At 37.1% G+C, this 21,955-nt stretch overlaps 1 protein-coding gene across 3 annotated transcripts in view; it reads right to left on the minus strand.

The window, feature by feature from the left end:
* The window catches only part of LRRC7 (leucine rich repeat containing 7), a 106,461-nt gene that overhangs the window by 71,397 nt on the left and 13,109 nt on the right, over positions 1-21,955 (minus strand). For all 3 annotated transcript variants that reach the window (XM_075097300.1, XM_075097301.1, XM_075097299.1), the window contains exon 6: positions 1,434-1,497. In XM_075097300.1, the coding sequence (XP_074953401.1) occupies positions 1,434-1,497 (64 nt within the window). The remainder of the gene's footprint in view (positions 1-1,433; positions 1,498-21,955) is intronic.

Here is a 21,955-nt window from a genome sequence, read left to right on the forward strand (position 1 = left end):
TACTTCATACATTTTTGGACCAGCCTCCTGAATAATGAGTCAACTCGGGGAGTCTGGTCCTAACAGCAGGACGGGGCTACCAAACTCCTGATACATCATTCTTAGGGGACAGTATGCTACAATGCAAAAACATAGAATGACACTGAAGTCATCTAAAACAAAGACTACAAAAGCAAACCACCCCCCAAGCCCACCACCAAAAAAGACACACTCTAAATTCAGAAAGTATATATATGTTTCTTTTGATCAAAATTCAAAATACCACTTCTGAAAAATTTTTCTATTCATCTCTGCAAAAGATTTCTAGTTTTAATTAAAAATCTGAATTAAAACCATCTTTTTTCTCCTACATAGTAGTATAAACTAGCAAACATTAACAGGGTTATAACCATAGTGGTAGACCATAGTGCACTGTCTACAAACCAGATGTAGACGCTGCTACATCTTTCTACTACTAGATGACATTTCAAAATTTGTTTAAAGTGAAATTATTTTAATTTTAATTAAAACTACAGGAAATAAAATGCTTACAAAATTGTAAGCCCTGATTCAGCAGCACTATCTTTACAGATTGTTCTTCTATGACTCTGGAGGAAAGATGGTTCAGCTCACAGGGTTTAACAGTCACTGGACAGGCTCTTGGTGGATAAGACACATGCAGACATTTATTCTGCCATCAGTCCAATGGTAAGTGCCACAGTATTCATTTTTTATCCTACAAAAGCACAGGCCCTCCCAAATAGCCCTAGCACTAATAGGTCTCAAAAAGGATGTTCCTAAGTTTTGCTTCTCTTAACATATTTACATCTCCTGCAGGATCAAGTCAGTGAGCTCTCCTCAAAAATAGGCCCATTTTAAAACATAGTTTAAACACCCTCATACTGTTTCTGAGAAGTGTCAATTTCTATAGATGCAGTGGAAACATACCTAAAGGGACCAGAAACTTGATTATTTCCTATACTGAGATTAGACAAAACTCCCAAAGGCCATTAAATCTCAGGAAAGCTAATTCTCATTTTAGGGACAGAAACTGCTTTTAGAGCCAAAAATTTACTTCTTCTTATAGCAATTTCTAATATTTGCAGAATATAGTGATAGATATTAAGAACTTAATACATAATTGACACAAATATTTATACTGAGATCACCAATTCATCCCACATCGTGGCAGTGATGCACTGCAGCAGTAGCAACCAGTCAGAGAGAGAATCATCTGTGACCTTGATCTGAACCGCAGAAGCCCGACGTAGATCAAGCATGTTGTTTTACCAACGTCTACCCCATGAACTACGATAAATTTTTTGTTCTACAAGGAAATGTGACCACAGCATGTGGCCACAATACAATAATGCCTTTTAAGTAAAAGTTTAATGCCCCATACACAGAGCATCCAAAACACAGAGGCTTTTTATTAAAAATGGTGCATTCCTTACCAGTTCAGAGAATTCATTATTGCCCAGATCAAGTCTCTCCAGTTGAGTCAGTTTGTGCATTGACCTGTAACAGATTAGGAGATACGTAAGATTAAATTTTTACTTGAAAAATCTTGGTCAAATGATACCGTTACTGCAAAAATAATTACATCAGACTTACGCTGATACACTCCACCTTTAAGACACAAGCTAAAGTTCTTGAAGTAAAAAGCTAGCAACAATTACATTAATAATCTTGGAATAATTTTGCGGAGTTGCTCAAGCAAAATGACCAATGTTATATTTATAAACCATTTGAAAGTCATATAAATTGTGACATTTTGATACAGATTTAGAAAATCGTTATCAACTTCTTTATAAAACACTAGAAAGTGTTTTGCCTCTTCACAGCAAAAGTACAAAGTATGATTGTTACTTCCCTAAAATTGTACCTAACTACAGTCACAATGCAAAATTACTTTTGTGTCAAGGATCAGCACAAGGCTTGCATGCTACATGAGCTAAGCTTAGATGAGGTTTGTTTTGAGTACTTGTGTTTCTTTAACAGAATGCACTGAACTGATGGGGTCCCCTCCTCTTTGGGTTGTAGTACAGCTGAACTGAAATACGGCCTCCATTGCAGGAATAAGCAAAGAAACTCTCACACCAATAAGCAGTGGTATTTAGCGACACTTGTTGTCCACCAGTAGCTTATGAAAGCTCCATCATTGTAAGCAGATAAACAACAGAATACAGATTTTTTTAATTAAATGACCAATCTCAGATTCAATCGTTTGATCTGCTGCAAAGCACATCTAGTCAAGTATTCCTCTCTCTGTGCCATGAATGGCACAGGAGCATGGCAGGGAGACTGTGTGATCAACCACACCACGCGTGGATGGGAGCAAGGTGCCATACTTTGCTGGTAGGTGTCTCCCTGAGAGCCCTTTTTTGGGCAGCAGCTCCTCTGAGGGCAAGAAAGGCTTCACACAGCCTCTGCTGCAAAAGACTCTGCAAATGACAGCAAAATCAACCAAAGCAGCTTATCCTTCTTCACAGCATTACAAAATAAAGAGTCAAATAAGAATGTATCATAAGAAAGTGAACCAAAAGTTAGTATCGCCCGTGCTTTATGCAGTAAAGGGCTTTAAATGAGGAATAATCTGGATTTACGTCTGTCACTGATCACTATGTGACAGCAGAAAAGGCACTTTTACTGCTCAGGCTCAGGTGATTAAAACAGTGAAATAAGAGGAAAAGTGAGAAATTGATAAAAATTACATGATTAAGTTCTTTATTTACTGAATTCAATGGGATAAATCTCCCAGGTTTATCTCTGAATTTGTGCTGTGAGAAAAACTTGTTATCTCAAGTATAGCTTAAAGTGACAAAGGCACGGATCACTGCATATGTGGACTGACTGCCAAAAGCATTTAAAAACTATCAATTTTGAATATAGGCAAACTTTTTAAAAATACACAGAGTAAGAATACACTTACTTATCCACAATTTACCAGTTGCTGTTTTGAAAATCAAAGTATTTTTGCTTAAAATAAATCAGTTGGACCCCTCTGAAGACTAGCCACTCGTTAGACAGTTAGGCAGCGCGCACTCAGCCTGAATGATAGTCGTGAAAAGCATTTCAATATTACCAAAGTTCCTTTAATAAACCCTGACAGTAGGTTTCGCTCTTTAGTACCACACAAAGCTTTTACACCACAGGAAACACATTTCAGCACGTGAGCATTGCAGGCTTACAGCTCTTTACACTTGCAGATGTTACAAGTTTTTCAGCTGTAATATTAACTGTATACACACAAGCACTATGTAGTACAATGCCTTCACGATTAAAAAAAAACAGGAAACATGACATACATTTTTAATGGGCTGTACAAAGCTTTCTCTCACAGGGGGTATTACTTGTGACTTTATCATTCTGTACTAAAGCCGATAAAAGCTTCTAGTGATTTTGATTCCCCACGCCCATGTTAAAGTGCTCAAAAAAACCCAGCCACAAGACTGAAAATACCTGCTAACTGGAACTGGAAACTGAACAGCAGTATTGCTTTGTTATTTACATACAAAATTACTGTTTATATATTTACGGAATTATATATTTTGAGATGTGAAATTCTTCAAAGATGAAATTAATGGTAAGCTAAGTTCCAATTAACCTGGCAAAAAACTTGTGTATTTCATGCTGTAGTCTACCGTCGAACAAAACTTTAAAAAGTTTGGTTTGTACTACTGCAAATTCATCATAAAAGGCAACTTTTAAACATTATTTTGTGGAATTTCCTCAGTCAGATACAGAGTTTCAGAAACTGTAACATTTATATGGGGACAGATTCATTTCAGTTAGCTGGTACTATATCAAGAGATAAAGCACGCTGCCAAATGTACCCAGTGGAATATTATATGAGATTTTTCATTAGCTTGTGATATTTTTATCTCTTTCATGTAATTACTTGTATTTTTCTTATGGAAAGATTAATTATATTTTTTATGTGGGGTCATTTTATGAAGGTGGAAGAGGAAAGGTGCAATTATGAGTAATGCTCAGTTAAATATTCATTGCTTAAATGATGTAATATAATTAATGTGCTAATAAAACTTGCAGCCAAAAATTTCACATAAATCTTTATCCATATCACATTTGGATCTATTCTCCCATTCGTAAGTAACTCCAGGAGTTATATGGAGAAGATCTGATTCTTGGCTATGGAAGTGGACCTCACAGTAGCTTCAGAATAAGGTGAATCTTTTTTTAATTAAACACAATAATGGAATACGATTCTCAAAAAACTACAAATGCATGAAAACCAGCATAGAGAGTAGCTTAGAAAGATTACTGAATATTTAGTGAAAAATTAACATTGCTTGCAATAGGTTTAAAATATTCACACTCTGTAAATTACAGCTTATATTATACAATTCAATGGTATTAATTATAATTCATGGTAATCACACATATTGCCTAATACAACGTTCTCATGTTCTTGCATGTTTGTTTTTGCTCCCTTATTTAGAAGACACTTATCTACACGGTGTCAATACTTCAAATAACCAGGAAAATGCCTTGCATTTACAGTTTCTGGCAAAACAAATGAGTCAACTGCCATAAATTATTTTAATGACATCACGGTATTCTCATCAAAATCCTGCTCAGCTTTCTGACAGATAGGAGATGGTGATTACATAAAGGTTTATCCAAACCTTCAATCACAAACTTCTAATCACATCTGAATTGTTCCCACATATGAAGAACTGTATTTATAAATAACAAAAGTATCTCCAACAGGTAAAAATTAATGAGCGAAAAGCAGTTGTGTCAGAGACACAACTAGATTTACACAACAGTAAATGCAATGAAAGAGGAAATATAATGCTGCCGCACAATTAACGCATGCTTTTTGTTGGGCATACTTCTACAAAGATAGGACTGAGAAAGTTATAATGGTTACATACTCCATTTCCTTGTGCAAAAACATACAGAAATATATTCTCGTTTATGATAAATTGATATCATTATTTTCTGAAGAAACAAAAAGCAAATAAAGGCAAAGATGTTGCCATTCCCGGATTATCTGCTGTATTCATTTAAAATAATATTTTCTCACACTTTTGTTGTACACAGTAACCTTTATTTCAAAGTTGTTAAAATGTCACATTCAGGAGTCTCTTCCAGTTTCAGTATTTTAAACCTTGCGATGTAACTTTAAATTCATTAATGAATCGGTTTGGAAGTTCCATTGTAAAATTAATACATAAAGTTAATAGATTACCTGTGGCAGAGTAGTCAAATCTTAACCAGGACTAAAGCATTACATGATACAATCACAAAGAGCTATTTACTGATACATCACTTAGTGGATTACAAAGAAAACTCAGTCTCAGTTTTCAGTGAATCTCAAGATAATTTATATCATTTCTAGAATATAAAACACATATGGTATAAAGCAAACGACCAAAAATATAAATCAATCTGTCATAAAGTATTGAATCTATGTATTATCCAGGCTTCAAAATAACAGTCTGTTTAAAAACTGGTTTTGAGGATACAAAATACTGTTACATGTGAACTGAAATATGTAACGAGAGAAAATGTCTAAAACAATGTACATAATATCTATAATAATGTATTTTTCATCTTTAACTATCAAAAATAATATTAATTTCAACTTTTAATCATATTGAAGAACTTAATTATTTTACAATCTGCAACATCAATCCACAAACCAGCGAACATTGCAGAGACCATGGGATGATGCCTAAAGCAATTAAATCTCTGTAGACTAAGTAACTCCAGAGCCTCTCAGTCAGTCACGTCAGTGCTCATTGTTACTTTTATATGGTCTCGTCATTAACACAAAGAGAAGTTAGGAGCAGACAATCCACAAGACATACTGTTGCCTTGGCTGCATGACAATACTGCTGTGCAAAATGCAGGGCTGTACACAACGTTACTTGGGTTAAGCATGTGGGAAAACCAGCCAACACATTCATCTCGATTAAACATTCTGGACTAAGAGGCAGCCTCCATCAGCCTTTGTATACCAGAATTGTTTGGTTTCATAATATAGTTTGGGAGAACTACCTCAACACAGTCTACTCGTGCTGATGCTCCTGATGCTGCCATTTCTGGAGCCCGAAAAGCTGCTGACTCCACATCCTCTGCTGTTCGAGCCACTGTACACTCTCAGGCGATGGGCAAGGGCACTCTCCATCTTCAAATGCTAAGATGAGAAAAATCAATTTCAATGCCCAAAAGACGGAACTGCTGGTGCAGAAGGTGTCTAAACACAACCAATGCATCTATGGCACTGAAGACTTGTGAGACTTTACCTAATTCTGCATCAAAGGCTAAAATAAAAAGCACAACAAAGACAAAATACATACTGTCCTACATACAGAAACTGGAAATCAAGCTCCTTCGTGATTCAGTCATAATAAAAATGCATGGACAACCGATTTCAGGAAAAATGCTTGCGTGCAAAAGGTAAGGATTTTAAAAGCACGCTACTCACTTAAAATATTGCCTTCCACATAGGATCCTAAATTCCTATCAGTTTTGTTTATGGTGGAAATGGATCAGATCTCTAAAATTAATCCGTTAGTTCAGGACTGAGTTATGAATCACTCTACAACTGGAAAGGTTTGCTCAACTGATTGTAGAGAAAGGTGAAATCTTCACAGTTTTGACCTTCGTTCACACACAAATTTCTTTCCCAACACAGCTTTCAAATCGTTGGGGAAGGGCGTTCTAAATTTCAGTTCAGATCCACCTCTGCTTAGCTGATTACATAAACAGAATGTAGAGTAAATGTCATTGGCCAGTGCAAAATTCCTGGCAATATCAAGACTGTATGAATACATTTTTTTATCTTTCTTTTTTTAAACTCCTTTTTCCCCCCTCTCTTTATTTTGCATCCGCTTTCTGGATTCCTCTACCTTCTTCCTGATAACTGGCTTTGCATGGTTAAAACCAAGGTTATTGTATGTTTCCACTTTCTGGACTAAATCACATGAAAATCTGCCTTACCTGGCGCACATATTTTCTTACGAAATGCCCTATGGCACATAATTAGATATTCTTTGTAGATCCATCCCTATTTGTGGGTTCTTGCTCACCATGCTTACGGAACATGCTGTATTTTGGAGCAGCAGCTCCTCTCTCAGACTTGCCTCCTCAACAGGACCTACCTGCAGAGTAAGCAACTTCTACCTACTGCTCTGTAACAGCAGGAAAATGGGCAGGGATGGGGTCAGTCGTGTGACTACATGGAAAGGATACACGCGATACTTCTATACAATATCTTAAGACTGCTTTCCTGAATGTTGGAGCCAAATAATCCCTAATGTATATGTTCACAGCATGACCCTGAAATGTCCCATTTTGCTTAAGAATCACCACTACTTGAAGGATCCTTTGATATAGAAAACTGAAAATTTAACGTAACGTTTGGTATTTTCTACTTTGTGCTGTTTATCTCAGAAAAAATCTGGAGGAACGCTATCTGGAAGATACAAGAATATATGTGCCCACTTGCAGGATTAAATGGACTCAATTAAATTATTGTCCTTTTCCAGAAAGTAACGTGTGTTTCTTAACCTTGTATCTACCTTAAAACACTGATTTCAGTACACAATTTGAATATATGAAATTCATGTTTGCAAAATTTCCAAGTATATCTAGTTTCAAAGTATATCTAGTTAAAACTATTTAAAAAACAAACAACAGCAAACATACAGCTATTCTGACAGTGAATTTCAGAATTAATATCCCTTGAGGGAATTATGAGCTTCAGCACATGAGAGCCACAGGGTAAATACACCCTAGCAGTCACTAAACCTTGGAGCCAAATTCACACCTAGTAAACTACATGTGGCTTTGATAAGATCAATGACTTTGCTATATGCTATAAGATGTCTGCGTTTGGACAAGGAAACACTATATAACGGTAACACGGCCGACATACTGACAACAAAAATTGCTCCATGTTCTGGGACAAATACACCTGTCTAACAGTTATGAACCCAGGACCCACTGCAGTCATCTAAATTCAAAATAACTGAAACTGAGCAAGACTGACTGTATCATTCACTGCCACAAAGGTCACCTCACTGTTTTTGCTTAAAAGACTCAGTATTTGGTAAATAAGGTATTTGACAACCATTGTTTTCAGTGTAATTATACAGTGGAAAGTAAACCAACTGATCTGTAAACTCTGCAGTACTGATCAATTTGAACTTATTAAATTGATATAAAATGACTAGTACTTGGTATGTGGGTCTCCACCATCTTGAAGACTGAAGAGAACCAGGCTCTAAGTTTCCCACGACTAAAGGTTGCCTAAAAATAACCTATGTTTCATCAGGATATACAATATATTATTCAAATCTCTAAAGAATTCAGCACGTTTTATACTCCTCTGTACTAATCTTGCATGGAATGAATGAACATAAATTAAAGAGAGACCTGGTTTTAGCTTGCAAGACTGAAAATGCAATTTTGGCCCTGGTTTCCCATTTACTTTGCCCGAGAGCAGGAAGAAGACCTAACATAAGATGCTGAATAATTAACAGGGATGAACCAAATTCAAATGGTGTTAATGAATATCTGATGACTAAAAGTTAACTGAATCAGCTAACCCAAAGAACAAGAGTAAAAGAATTTTACTCTCGACACAGGTTTCTTATTTAGTAAACCTTTTGATTCCTATTTCTGCTCAAATATGGCCTAAAGACAGCGCGAACACATACCAAACCCAGGATTATTTCTAAAGGGAAAGCCAGAGTAATAAAATGGGGATGGGCTAGAAAAAGAGAAGGTTGAACTTGAGGTGAAAAACATCATGACTCAGTAACTATCTACATATTAATTGAGGAAGAAGGATGGATGTAGTCAGAGATGGCAAGGAGCACCTCAGAAAATGAAAAAGCAGAAGGATAATCCCTGTTGTCACACATGAAATATGTGTATACAGTTATAGTTATGCCCTCTCAGAAGAATGGTTGATTTCTTCATAGGTGGTCTCCAGGAGTTTTAACTGTTCATAAGATCTCTACTGACCGGCTCTCCAAGATAGTTACTTTACCACACTATTAATAATATGTTTGGCTGCAGCGGCTGTTTGCCAAGTGGGCTAGAGAGAACATCACAAGCAAATTAACCCCATCTGATACACACTGTACTCTGGGGAACAGGTGCCAAAGAGGAGGCCAGTGTAAGACTTCTATCTATGAGACATAGCTTTAAAAGGAAGAAACCAAAGCAACTGCTGGCCATAATGTGATCTTCTTATTAAGTTACTAGAGAACTGTTAAAGGTAGGCAGAAAGACGATATTCCATTACGAAGTATGGGAAATGTGGGCAAGATCTGTTTTATAATCCAGTGCCAGGAAGCAAGCTGCAACACAGAGCTTCTGAGCTTTAACTGAACCAGTCCATTGGAGACACCAAAATGGGAAAAGCATGGAAAAAGCCGTATGTGCTGAAAAGACGGCTGCAAGGCACAAATACTGGTTATTGTTGGTGAATATAATCTGCAAATGTATTTCAATAGGAAATACAAATATTAATAGCTCATAAAAAACCCTCACTGACCAGCTACAGGAAAACACAATTGTGATAAAGAACCAACGACCATTGTAATTTCTTCAGACATATGTATTCTGCAGTTTTTCAAAAGTAATCATCAATCACATTTTATACGTGTTAGAATATAAGCAGTTGAGAGTCATCAAGTATTCCATGATTATTTTTACTTTGCTGATTACATAAATAAAATGCCTTGCAGTACAGTGGATTTTTCAAGGCGTGACGGAAATGGTAGCCCAAGGTAACCTTTTGCATACCACATTGCTGGCCACAGGTTAGGTGCTGTCTGCTTGTTGGACTTTAGGGAACTTCCGATGCACTGCAAGAAGAGAGATCACAGGATACCCCTTCCCCCTCGTGTGGAGGGACAAACGGCCACTGCTGACATTCACAGCCCACAGCATCTGCAGGTACAGCTTCTACACTTTGTTACAGATAAGGATGGCAACAACTAAAAATGTCATTCTACACGTGTTTAGCTCAGAACCATCCATCCTTAATCCAACAACCTATTAAATGACAGAAACACACTGTCCCAAGGCATCAGGTTGAGCCATTACTCAGAGACTACACAGGAGAGTGACATACAGAGCAGTGCATACAGACACTCGGAGGAGGTGTGTGTTACCTGCAAGTCAACGCTGCATCAGTAGTGCAGCTGAGAAACATGTGCTTCTAGTAGTCTCCTATTCCAGCTGGGAAAAAGAAAAGGTCTCCGATGTTCATGGCAGGTAAAAACCCCATCCTGTTCTCAATGCATTCCAGCAGTCATCTTCTCTGTGTTTAATTCTTCTTGCAGTTTGAATTGTGTGCAGGCGTTTGTACTCTGTAGATTTTTTTTAATCGAGTAAAATTAAAAGGATACTGACTTAAGGTGTTCTGAGCATAACGAGCAATTTCCTTGCATACTATAAAACAACCATACCTGAGAAAGCAGAGCACAGAGTCTAAGCGTAACCAAATTAGATCCCATTAACAACAGTCAGACTGAACTCTTTGTGTGTTTAGCTCCCAGTTGTTCTGGGAGGAGCTCAGGGTTCTGGTATAATTAAGAACAAAATGAGTGTAAGGTGGGCTAGGGTAATTCTCCATGGTTATAAATGTTCACCCCTCCTACTATTTTGTGCTATGAAGTCTTTATCTGAAATTTAGCCCTACTAATCAGATATAAGCCCTTCTGAAAAAAGAAATCACTTCTGTGTCTGTAAAATGGAAGTTTTAAAGAAGCAAATAAGTGATAAAGAAATAAAAAAAAATTAGTGTACAAAAGAGGCCTGCATACAAGGCTCTAATTTCTGCTCTGTCTTTCCTTTACCCATTTGATACATTAAAATTATACAGCGTGAACACCACGAGATAAGAACCACTAATTGCAGTTTAAGTAATGTCAGGATTATCCCAGATGGCAGACGCAATACTGATGTATGTTCAATGCAGTACCAAGAATTTCTAGCTACGCTTTTTCCCAGAGCGTCTTTTATAAGAGATATGACAAAAAAATTGCCACTGCTGCCTTGAGAAAAGGATGCAATTTTTCAGACAAGTTTGACCCACTACATAGGCTGGAAAAACATTCTTACAATAGAAAACAATATAATACTTTTTTCTGCATCTTCTCTGAGCTGCAAATATATTTAGTTTAAAATAACTTAAAGGGAAGATATGTAGTAGTAATTGTTTATTAGAATATTGGCAATATTTTAGTAATGTAGTGCCAAAGCAGTAAGTCTTCTGGAACATGATTTATTAAACTCAGCCAGAGTTACTATTTGAAGAAAACAGGTCATAATGAATGCTGAAAATATTTGTAATCTCGAAGTGTGGGAAACAGTTTACATCTTTATAATAAACTAGAAGAAAGGGTAACAGCATTTCAAAAAATAGCAGTCTAAAGCTAAGCTTTTAAACCCATATTTAGATTCTGCTGGACAGATTCTCAGCTGATATAAATTGTCTGTTCCACTAACCTCAACACACTTAAGACAACCTGCGATTTTTGCAAATCTGCTTCCTAAAATGGGATTTTGGAAGTGGTAAGGATGTTAGGAATACAAATGTTATTTAAGTCAATGGGACCAATGGTCTTAAATCACAAGAATGCTTTTTACAACTCCATTTTCAGGTTAAAGGAAATAATAATCACTTTCATTCAGTGAATTTCACATCTAAAAAAAAAGGTAATGGATTGTGACATTTTCCATGTCTGAATATCTTTCTGAATCTTCATTGGCTCCTTCCTGCTGAGATGAAACTGAAGGAACAAGCAAGGCCATATCTACGCTCTTTCAACAGTGCAAAAGCTGAGAAATATTCATACTTACCTTTAAAAGCAGAGCAAGGCGGTATTGAAATTGGGAATAACAAATACTTTACCTGACAGCGTTTCAAACAACATTTTGATAAATCACTGAAGATGCTCTAAGTGATATAAGCCAGTTTTTATACTAAGACAATTATTTAAGAGGAATGTAAGCACTCAATACGCACACTGTATTTATACAAGAAGTGATTAATCTGTATTATTCTGCTTACTTTCTCAATTTGGAATAAAAGTCTTGGCTACAGGAGTGTAAGAGCTGTAGCTCTCTCGAGGTTTAGATACTTCCAATTTGCAAACTTAACCTCTGCAAAACACCTACTATTATTTTATATGTATTCGGACAAAGAATAATCTAGTCTACTTCTTTTTATATTGTTCTAAAAATGAATTACTACTACTTTTTATACAGTTTTTATGATGCTGCTTAGAAACCTTGATCCTTTGAATCTCCTTATACACCAATTTTAAGAAATAACCAGATAATAACCACAAGTAATTTCAACAAATCTGTATTTATGATCATTAGAGCAGGAACAGGACAACCTCCACCACTCTGCCTTGTTTCCATTGGATTTGTTTGCTAGACATTTTGTAGTTGCAGATAACTGGCACATTAATTTGGTGCAGATCTACATGGTAACTTGGTAGTGGAATTAATTAAAAGTTTGGCATTCCCAGTTCAGCATTTAATATTTTGGCTTATTTTCCAGATTTGAAAGAGTTATAACATTGCTAAGTGATTGGCAAGGGAATAAAAGAAATAACAACCCATGACTCATACAATCTGTGATTTAATCAGTTTGTTAAGTAACATAAATAAATAAGTAAATAAATAATCTGGGGTGGGGGGGTGGGGGGGGAGGAACCTGTATACTCCCCCCCACCACTTTATAGACCTTCTACTTTCTAAGGTCCTGTATTTAATTTGGGGGGAAACAAGAAATGGAAAGAATGAATGTTAGAGAAAAATGTCAATTTTCACATAAAAGTACACTTGGAATTCAAAGGATGGAAAAAAATCTATTTTACGGAATTTTGTAAGAGTGAATTTTTCTCAGTGAAAAATGGGACTCTCCAACCCCTCCCACCCTCCTAAGTTTTTGTTACAATATATATTTAATTGTGAAGCCAAAACAGATACTTTAATTATATTATATATGCACAAAAATATTGTTTTCACACCTTCTTTTGTTATCCAGAAGAAAAAAACTTAATAGATGGCATCTTTGTCGTTTCCATTTCTTTTTGAAATATTTTTCATGAGAAATTTTAGATAAGACTGACCTTCTGTGCTTTTGAATTATTGGATGAAAAGGTATTCAATGCCCTTTATCAAAGAAGATATTCAAGCATTCATAGTAAAATATTAGACAAAATAGAAAGGTTTATTTTTCATAGAATTTTTGAGAACCACTTTTTTGTGGAACTATAATGCACAGAAGTACTCTGGTAGTAATCAGTGGTAGTTAAAACCCAGAGATTCAACAAAACTTGAGACATTTGCAGAAAAAAGCAAACCAGAAGGTTACTGACTGGATGTTATATTGCCTACAATAGTCTGTCTAAACAACGATTTTTCAAGTTGAGTCTGAATTTTGACAGCAAGCATAATTAGCAGCAATTCTCAGAAATAAGAATGTGTGGCTATAACATATTGCCTGTATTCTCACATAGTTATATTTTATCACAATCAAATGTGCAATTAAGAATAAAAAACATTGGTTTACATTTTAAGACTGAAAACACATCCATATAAAACGGCTAATTTTAACAAAAGGAAAAAACACCACCCTTTCATCATCATCACCAAAATCATAAAGTCCTTTTATTGCTGACTTAAACCAGGAATAAAATTACAGGTATGTAATATTTTGGCAATGCAGGAAGATTGCAGTCAAACAGTTACAAACCAAGGGGAAAGAGATAATTGGAAAATAAGTATTGTTCTGAAATGTGCTGATTTAAAACAACAAAGAGCAACAGAACAATGCATGCAAACATCTTCAAAAGAATATCAAAGTGCTGATCAACACAAAGATCTTACAATATAGTAACATCATTTGTGATAGAACTTACCATTTCTGGTTGATTTCAGCCAATTTACTTAATAACCACCATAATTTGCCTTATGCAGAGAGTAGACTTAATGCTGCAATATACCAACAAGTTTGAAATGTCAGGACTGCAACATGTGCCATTCAAGTTTGACCTTTCCACAATTTTCTAGTGAAAATTAAGTTTGCGACAGTAGGAGGTCGGACTGGCCAGCCAGGGCAGACTGAATGCACGTTTCAGCATGTCCTGCCTGTCAGGACACGCACAACCAGCTCCTCCAGCAGCTGTGGGACAGCCACCACTGCTTCCCCCTCCTCCTACCTCCGCCAGTCTGTACCGAGGAGAAGCCAGTGAGGACACCCCAAGCCAGAAGTCCTGCTTTTGCCTCTCATCAAAATGCAGAGTGATGTTTTTCAATCTTAAGAGGAGGAGAGAGAAGGCACTGATGACTCTCATACTTTGGAAACTTCTCATCCCTACCTCTCATGGCCAGCCTATCCTTTTTTGCTACTCTGCTAACCACACACAACTCCATCCCTTGTCCAGGCAGAAGAAACAGTTCTTTTCCAAGTTGCCTACCTTGACTGTGTGTGTAGACACAAACACTAACACCTCCTCTCAAATTCTGTTTTCATAGATCAAGCAACACATTACTTTTAGGGCCCTTTGATACAATACACTCTGCATTCATTATTTTTCCTATAAGATTGGGACCTTCTTCAGCGCTTCCTCGTCCTTGTTTCATCTGGAGCTTTTCCAAAAGAGGTCTCCCTCATTTTTTATACAATGTCACAAACACTTCTTTGTCTTTAGTGAAAATACTTTGACAAAGAACTTTTGGCATTGTCGTGGCTCTATTAGATAGATGACTCATAGACATTTTACACCCTGCTAATACACTCACACCTTTTCTTTCCAATATGATTTCTTACTGAAGAACTCCTAATTTGTAACATAAATTTCTATTAGAACCTCGGTACATGACCTTGCACACTGTACTGTTAAATTTTACCCAGTTTTTAATTTCTCTCATCTTTGGAACTACATAGTTCTTCCAATTTTAAAGGCTGTGCTCGAGAACTTGATCTATAATTTTTACTCGTCATAAAGCAAATTAATTCTGAGCAATAGTTGAAGACCCACCCCTTTGGTAGCACCTCCCTCCATTGTACATTATTTCCTAATGGCACAGCAGTGCAGAAAAACAATAGCTGTGATACCTCCTGTCAAGAAAACCAAAGAGGAGATGAGAAGCCACAGCTTCAGTTGGGAAACAGTGAGTCATTAGGATGAGTACAACAAATAAAAGTATTTTCTCATCAATTACCAGCACCTACAGTTTCTCAGACACTAGTGACTCACCATTTACAAATGAGGTTCCTACAATTTTTCAATTTTACTAATATCTACTGAAAGAAATCCCACAAATCCTTGCAAATGTGTTTTCCTCAGCCCAAACAGCTTTAAGAGTAAAGATCATACAAACTACTTTAATTTACTCAAAGATTTTTGAAAAAATATGTGCAGGCTGCCTGGCTGCTTAGTGCAAGCAACATCATGGGTATAGTTTCCAGAGATATGAAATATTCTTGATTGCTCCTAGGAATTCAACAGGATTTAATTGTCCCAAAACATTCAGTTTAGGAGTGGCAGGTCTGCTGACACTTGTTGCTATGAAGTACAATGAATATTTATTGCAGAGCCTGATCTCAGAAAATATAAAATTCAATGCAAATTAATGAACTTCCATTGGAGCAGTAACCAGATCAGGCTTAAATATGACTGCTAGATAAATTTAAAGCTTCTGTTGTTAATTCTGAAATGTGCTCAGAACATCGCTTTCCCAACTAAGTTGTAAATTTAGCTTCTAGATTTGTTTGAAGAATTGGTGATTTACTTCAATTACTGTAATAACCGCGCTGTCCTGACACAACCACAGATCCTCAGCACGCAGACAAGCAAAGTGATGAACATTCGTGAGGGGAACCATCTCCGAGCTTTGTATATGCGCCACGGTTCCGAGAATGTTTGGCCAAAAAAAGTAGGAAAATTGGTAATTTAGATTTGGGGTTGGATTAAATTGCGGACTAGCTAGTTTAGGACAGACTATTATTTAAGAGCAGAAATTCAGAATGGACTTTTGCCAGGGCAGGCCAAGTAAGGCTCTCTGACAGCAGCAGTCACATTGCTCATGGGGTGTAAGTGCCCAGCAGCCAATACAGTCTAAACCTTGATCCTAATGCCCCTCTCACTTTCTTGTCCCCCTGATACTCTGCATATTCCCCATCTTCTCTTCTAACACTGACACTCACACTATCCTACTACCTACTGCTCTTTTTTTGGTTTGTTTTTGCTAGGTTGGTTCCCAGCCTATGAAATGACTGATTACAGATATATCTATATCGCATATGTGTATTTACATACAACTATATATATATACACACATACATATTATATATCTACATCTGTCTCTCTACATAAATACACACACACAAAACGCAGAGTTATATATAGCCTCTATGTATCTCGGCTTCCTAAATATGCTGGTGTAATTACGCTATAAGATATTTCAGGCTTTCTGATTCCCTCTTCTCTCCTATGAGGGTTCTTTCAGGAGTCTGAATATCCTCATTCCTTTGAACACCAATGCAATGGCGTGGGTCTTTATTACTAATACACAAGCCAAGTTATACTCAAACTCCCAGAAAACAGTCAAGATGGAAATGAAAATATAGTCTGCACTAATATGAAGTCTGCATAATATAACTGCCTTATCACTTACAAAAACCCTAGGAAAACAATGCTAGGATTTAACCAACCATGCTTTGGTAGAAGGGAAATAACAATATATCCTTTTCAATAGTCTGGATTTATGTCCAATTTGAACACAAACTTTTCTGTTTCACTTATTTTGGGAGAATATCAGACTGTATTTGGAAGATCTACTGCCTAACAGTACATTTATTACAACCAAACATCCAGAAAATGGGCACCAGTCCTTGAACTGCAGTCAGAACTGAAGCAATGAAACCCAAAGGCTGACTGCAGAACACAGCCGCTGCTGCTGAATGATTTAAGGTTGACTCATCATGATGTAAAATTTGTTTCCTATAGCGTAGGCAGCACAAACATGACTTCTGTATTTGCATCCACTGTGAACTTTCATTCAACTAGTTTGACATAACTTTCAAGAAACAACTAACGGTTGGAAAAGGTTTACTTTCTATACCAAATATATTTTAACACAAACAGAAGTGCTTAGTGCCTGACCTCTCGCACATTCAGTACAATTCACTTACCAAACAGCAGGAAAACATAGTAGTACTTTATATTATTGACATAACTCCTCAAAGAAAATTATTAAATATCCTGTGCATCAGAGTGGTTGGATTAATCATACAAATTAGAAAGTCACTGGCAGACCATTCTGTGGTTCTTACAGGAGTGTCCAATATTTATAGCCATTCATAAAGGGTAGCCTTATAATGAAGTACAGGCCTTGGAGTTCACAGCTCCAACACAAAAGGTGTTTGGTAAATGGCTTCGAAAACATCAACACAGACACTGCTAGCCTGATAATTATTTAACCACTAGGTAAAAAAAGCCTCATTGTGCAATCATATGGGGAAAACAGCACTCCGATTTGTTTGTATCAGAGGTGAGGCAAAGCCACACAAGCTGAAGCTACAATTGAGAGAGTGGGAAACAAAGAAGACTGTAACAGTGGTATGAAAGCTGTTTATCTGGACTGAAATGGGAATATTGAGACAATAACGTGAACACCTAACTGACCAAGCCAGGAGCATACACACATGCGGGTGTGAACATACTTTAGAATTTTTCAGTATTTGCACATACACATACTTCACAACATTTACCAGAAAACTCATTAACTCCCAGTTCACCATCATGATTTTAAAATAACAAAATACATTTGGTAAGTAATTATGCTCTCAATAACAGCCTCCTCCCTGTTCTTAAATTTTAGGCCTGTGACAGCTTGAGGAATAAGAACAGCGCCGGCAGAAATGCTACCTCCCCACAGCAGCCATGTGCTAGGTGGAGACATTTTGGGGGAGGAGAGGTGCACCCACCACAGCATCCCCACGTGGCGCCAGGGCAACAGCAGAAGCACTTCCACACAGTTACCACGGCCCTGATCAGCGTGGGTGCCTCCAAGTTGGTAGGGGACAGAAAAAGCATCATTGTACGGGGAGGTACGCATGCTAATGCTAATCCTAGTATTGCAAGCTGGTTATAAGCACAGCACCTCCAGAAACCAGGTGTGTTATTACATCTCTTCACTAACCATTTTTATGTATACATACCTATGTGTGCGTATGCACCTATATATGTGTGTATATAAATATTTATCTGCTCTGACACATAACTGAAATGTACAACTAACTTAAATGGATTTTTCCTTATAAACTTGAGGAAAAAACCTTAAGTGGGGTGTTTTCTGTTTCACTAGACACAACAGATGAAAAGTGCAACTGTAATCACAGGTTGTTATAGCGCTGAACCCAGAGATGCTGACACGTTCACTGACATTCACTGACAACACCTACACAGACAATATAAAACACCCACATGGATAATACTGAACAACTCCCGACAAACAAGCAGAGCTTGTACTGTTGGGGAAGAGGAAGGAAAGGTGGAGGTGCTCACTGGGCGCATCTACCTTCCTGATTTTATATTCAGGACAATTTCTTTTTGGTGCAAGTTTTCCTTGAGCCATCTATACATGTGCACACTCAAGTGCATCACTGGTGCTCTCACAGCAGTTTCCTTCCTGGTGAAGCCACGGTAGGAGTTGCGCTCTGTCCTCAGCGGGCAGCCTCCTACACGTACGGCACGCGCCAAAGCCGCTGATGAGCAGAGACTTCATTGTCATTAAAGATGCAATGTGGACATACGGTCCCAGGACTGCAAGATGCTATGGCAGACAGTCTGCCAGTCTGTCTCTCTCTGCATCAAACAGTGAGTAACGGACCCACACAGGGGGAAAGGTCGGGACCCACATGAAGAGACCTTCAGGAGTAATGTCTGGCCTCTGAGTTAGTAGTTCCAGCCTTTCTCTGGATGGCTCTGGACAGGTAAGAGGAAAATAATCACAGTGAGAAGTCCGCCACATCACCTAAGCAAGCTAAATCACTGCTGGGAGAAGATCAAGATGCTTAAAGCAATTCAAAATCACCTGTCAAAAGGACTTGAGAAAATCCAAAGCCAGAATGGTAAAGAAGAAAACACAGGAGACTTAGAAGACGTCCTTTAAAAAAGATGAAAACATGCCCAAATAAGGAAAATAGAAAAGAATGGTTAACTATAGGAGACCAGAAAATACCTTCAGAAATATTTGAAAAAAGGCATAAAAAGTAATAATAAAACTTTTCTCAGGCCCCTCAGGAGCAGGAAGCCTGCCAGAGTCTATGGAAAAGATATAAAAGGAATGCTCAAAAAAAAAAGTCAGAGCAGAAAAACTAAATTGATTTTCTGCATTTGTATTCAGAGTTTGGGCAGGCTGCAATGCTTACCTGCAGTTAAAAGCTCAGACGACATGCATGTATGACACACAAAACCTTTCACACAGTGCTTCAGCGCTAGATGACTGGGAAGAGTGTAACTAATGTCAGAACAATTTTTAAATCATTCCAGGATAAGCCTAGGAAACTACAGACCAGTGACTTTGACAAATGTACCAGACAAATTAACAGAAAGTCTTTTAAACAATAGAATAAGGGGATGCACAGACAAAAATGACACACTGGGGAAATTCAGCATACTTTTCGTGATGAGTAGGGATGACTCTTTCAAAAGACTCCGGAATTATTTTGAGAGTGCTGGTTTTGGCAAGAGTACAAAAGAGCTGGACAACAAAGCCTACCCTCATTTCCAAGAGATATGTGCAAAGGTCCTTCACTGAGAGTTCTTAACCTAAGCAGCTATGTGACCAGAGAGGGCCTTCACATGGATGAATAAATGACCAAAGATTGGAAAAAATATCAATTTTAAAGGAGTGGGTGGAGGAGGAGGAGCTGCCAATAATCAGCCTCGAAGCTGGGGCACAGGCTGGTTAGTTTATAAATGACACAGATTTAAGGATGTTAAGGAAAAGAGTTTTTCAGTCACCAAGTTACTCAGGTCCTGCCAGGTAAGTGTCGATCATTGCCACAAACAGGACCGAGGGCAAGACGGGCCCTTGGTGGGAACCGTGGGACTCGTCAACCTCCTAGTGCAGTTCTCTAAGTGGTTCCTCCCATGGCAGCCTCTTCTTTCCCCGTATCTTCCCATCCAGGCTGAACTACAGCCTTATTCAGCAGGATAGAAAAGTGGGAATTGCATCTCTCCACTCTGAGAAATTACTCAAACACAGAATAATTAAACACTGAAGCACAAACTGCCTCATTCAAAACCCATTGATGGGCTAATGGGAATCTGTCCACTGATTTTAATTGCTTCAGTTTGGGTGCAAAATGACTGGAAACATCACTGGCAATTGGAAAACCTCACCTGTAGCTTCAAACACATATTCATTAGGGTAGTATTACAGAACAGAATGCTACAGAGGTACTGGGAGCCACGGTCTATAGAACACCATTCTGAGCTATTACACAGTAATATTACATGTTGCTACAGTGAGTAAAGATCAAGTACACTTTTATCCAAACAGAAAAATAGAAATCATCTTAGTTGGTTCTTCATGCCAACAGACAACCTGTGATCTAGGTGGCAAAACTGTTCAAATGTAAGAAACTTGGTCAGAATCTCACAAATGCTCTGAAAGATATAACAGAAATACAAGAGAAAAAACCAGATTTTTCTATTTTTGTTGCACAAATTAAAGCTTTAATATAATATTAGAAATTATTTGCAAAATCGGCCAGAGATTTCCAAATATTTCTAAATGCTCAAAAGATCCTGGAAATTGGTATCAATAATAATCTTTAATCAAACTGTGTGAGACAGAAAACAAATTACTGATTTTCTAAAACAGTATTGTGAACATCTACGGACTAAACATATGAATATTTTCAGTATGTTAAAAATATTTGTAAGCCTAGTAGTATTTCCTGCAGAAAAAGTACTGCTGACAGAAAATAGGAACATCCTGCAACGTTTTCATTTGAAGAGCAACTTATGTCTCCAGCCTGGTATGATACAGCAAGACAGCAGTATTTTAAATGTTTGGTATGCTTGTCAGAAGAAATCAGAAGAATCTTCAAAGCATTGCACAAACAATGCTTCACTAATTTTCTATCAGGAAAGTGTCTGAGAATACAGTGATATGTTTGGACATTGTTTAGATGCCATAAAATTATGTCAAGAAATTCAGCAAAGGGAAGCTCTCATTTTTTAATGCAAGTTGTATTAAAGAGAGGCACTTTGGAGGTCTGTGCTCTGGTTAGAGAGCTACTCTTCAGCAAACTATAGTTAGTATTTACTTGATCTGGTATTTTTGTAAATAATTTTAGAAAACTTGCATTCAGTTACTATGGATACATTTTACAACAATCTTGACTGTTGAGCTAGTATGAAATATAGCAGAATTAGAGCTATGGTAAACAAAAAGTACATTTAATTCTTATTTATGCCAAAATACTAAATGTTTCCATTAAAAATTATTTATACATACATTTTACAGCACAGAACAGATGAAAGAATAGGATCTGCTTTTTAATAATATCTTTTAAGTTGCACTTAACACAGTAATGGTAGTGAGCAGAAGTTACTTAAGAGAGTCTTACAGTACATTTCACATCTATTTAAAAGCCAAATTACAATATTTAAATTACTTATTTGCCCTTCTTTTCATGTCTTTTCTTACATTAGAACTACTGGCCAAATTACCAACATAATCCCATTACCTTATTCATGATACATCTATTAAATCACAGGATAAGAAAGAAAACCTTTAAGTATGTATCTGAAAGATTTGGATCACCTTTTTTGCAGCTAGAATGTGAAATACATTAATTTATATTACTGCATTTGTTTTCCTAAGTGCAGATGGTTCTATTGTAGACACAGTTTTCCTGTCACAATTTTCTTTCTCTTATGGG

The sequence above is a fragment of the Phalacrocorax aristotelis genome, chromosome 6, assembly GCF_949628215.1.
Source record: "Phalacrocorax aristotelis chromosome 6, bGulAri2.1, whole genome shotgun sequence".
NCBI classification, from domain to species: domain Eukaryota; kingdom Metazoa; phylum Chordata; class Aves; order Suliformes; family Phalacrocoracidae; genus Phalacrocorax; species Phalacrocorax aristotelis.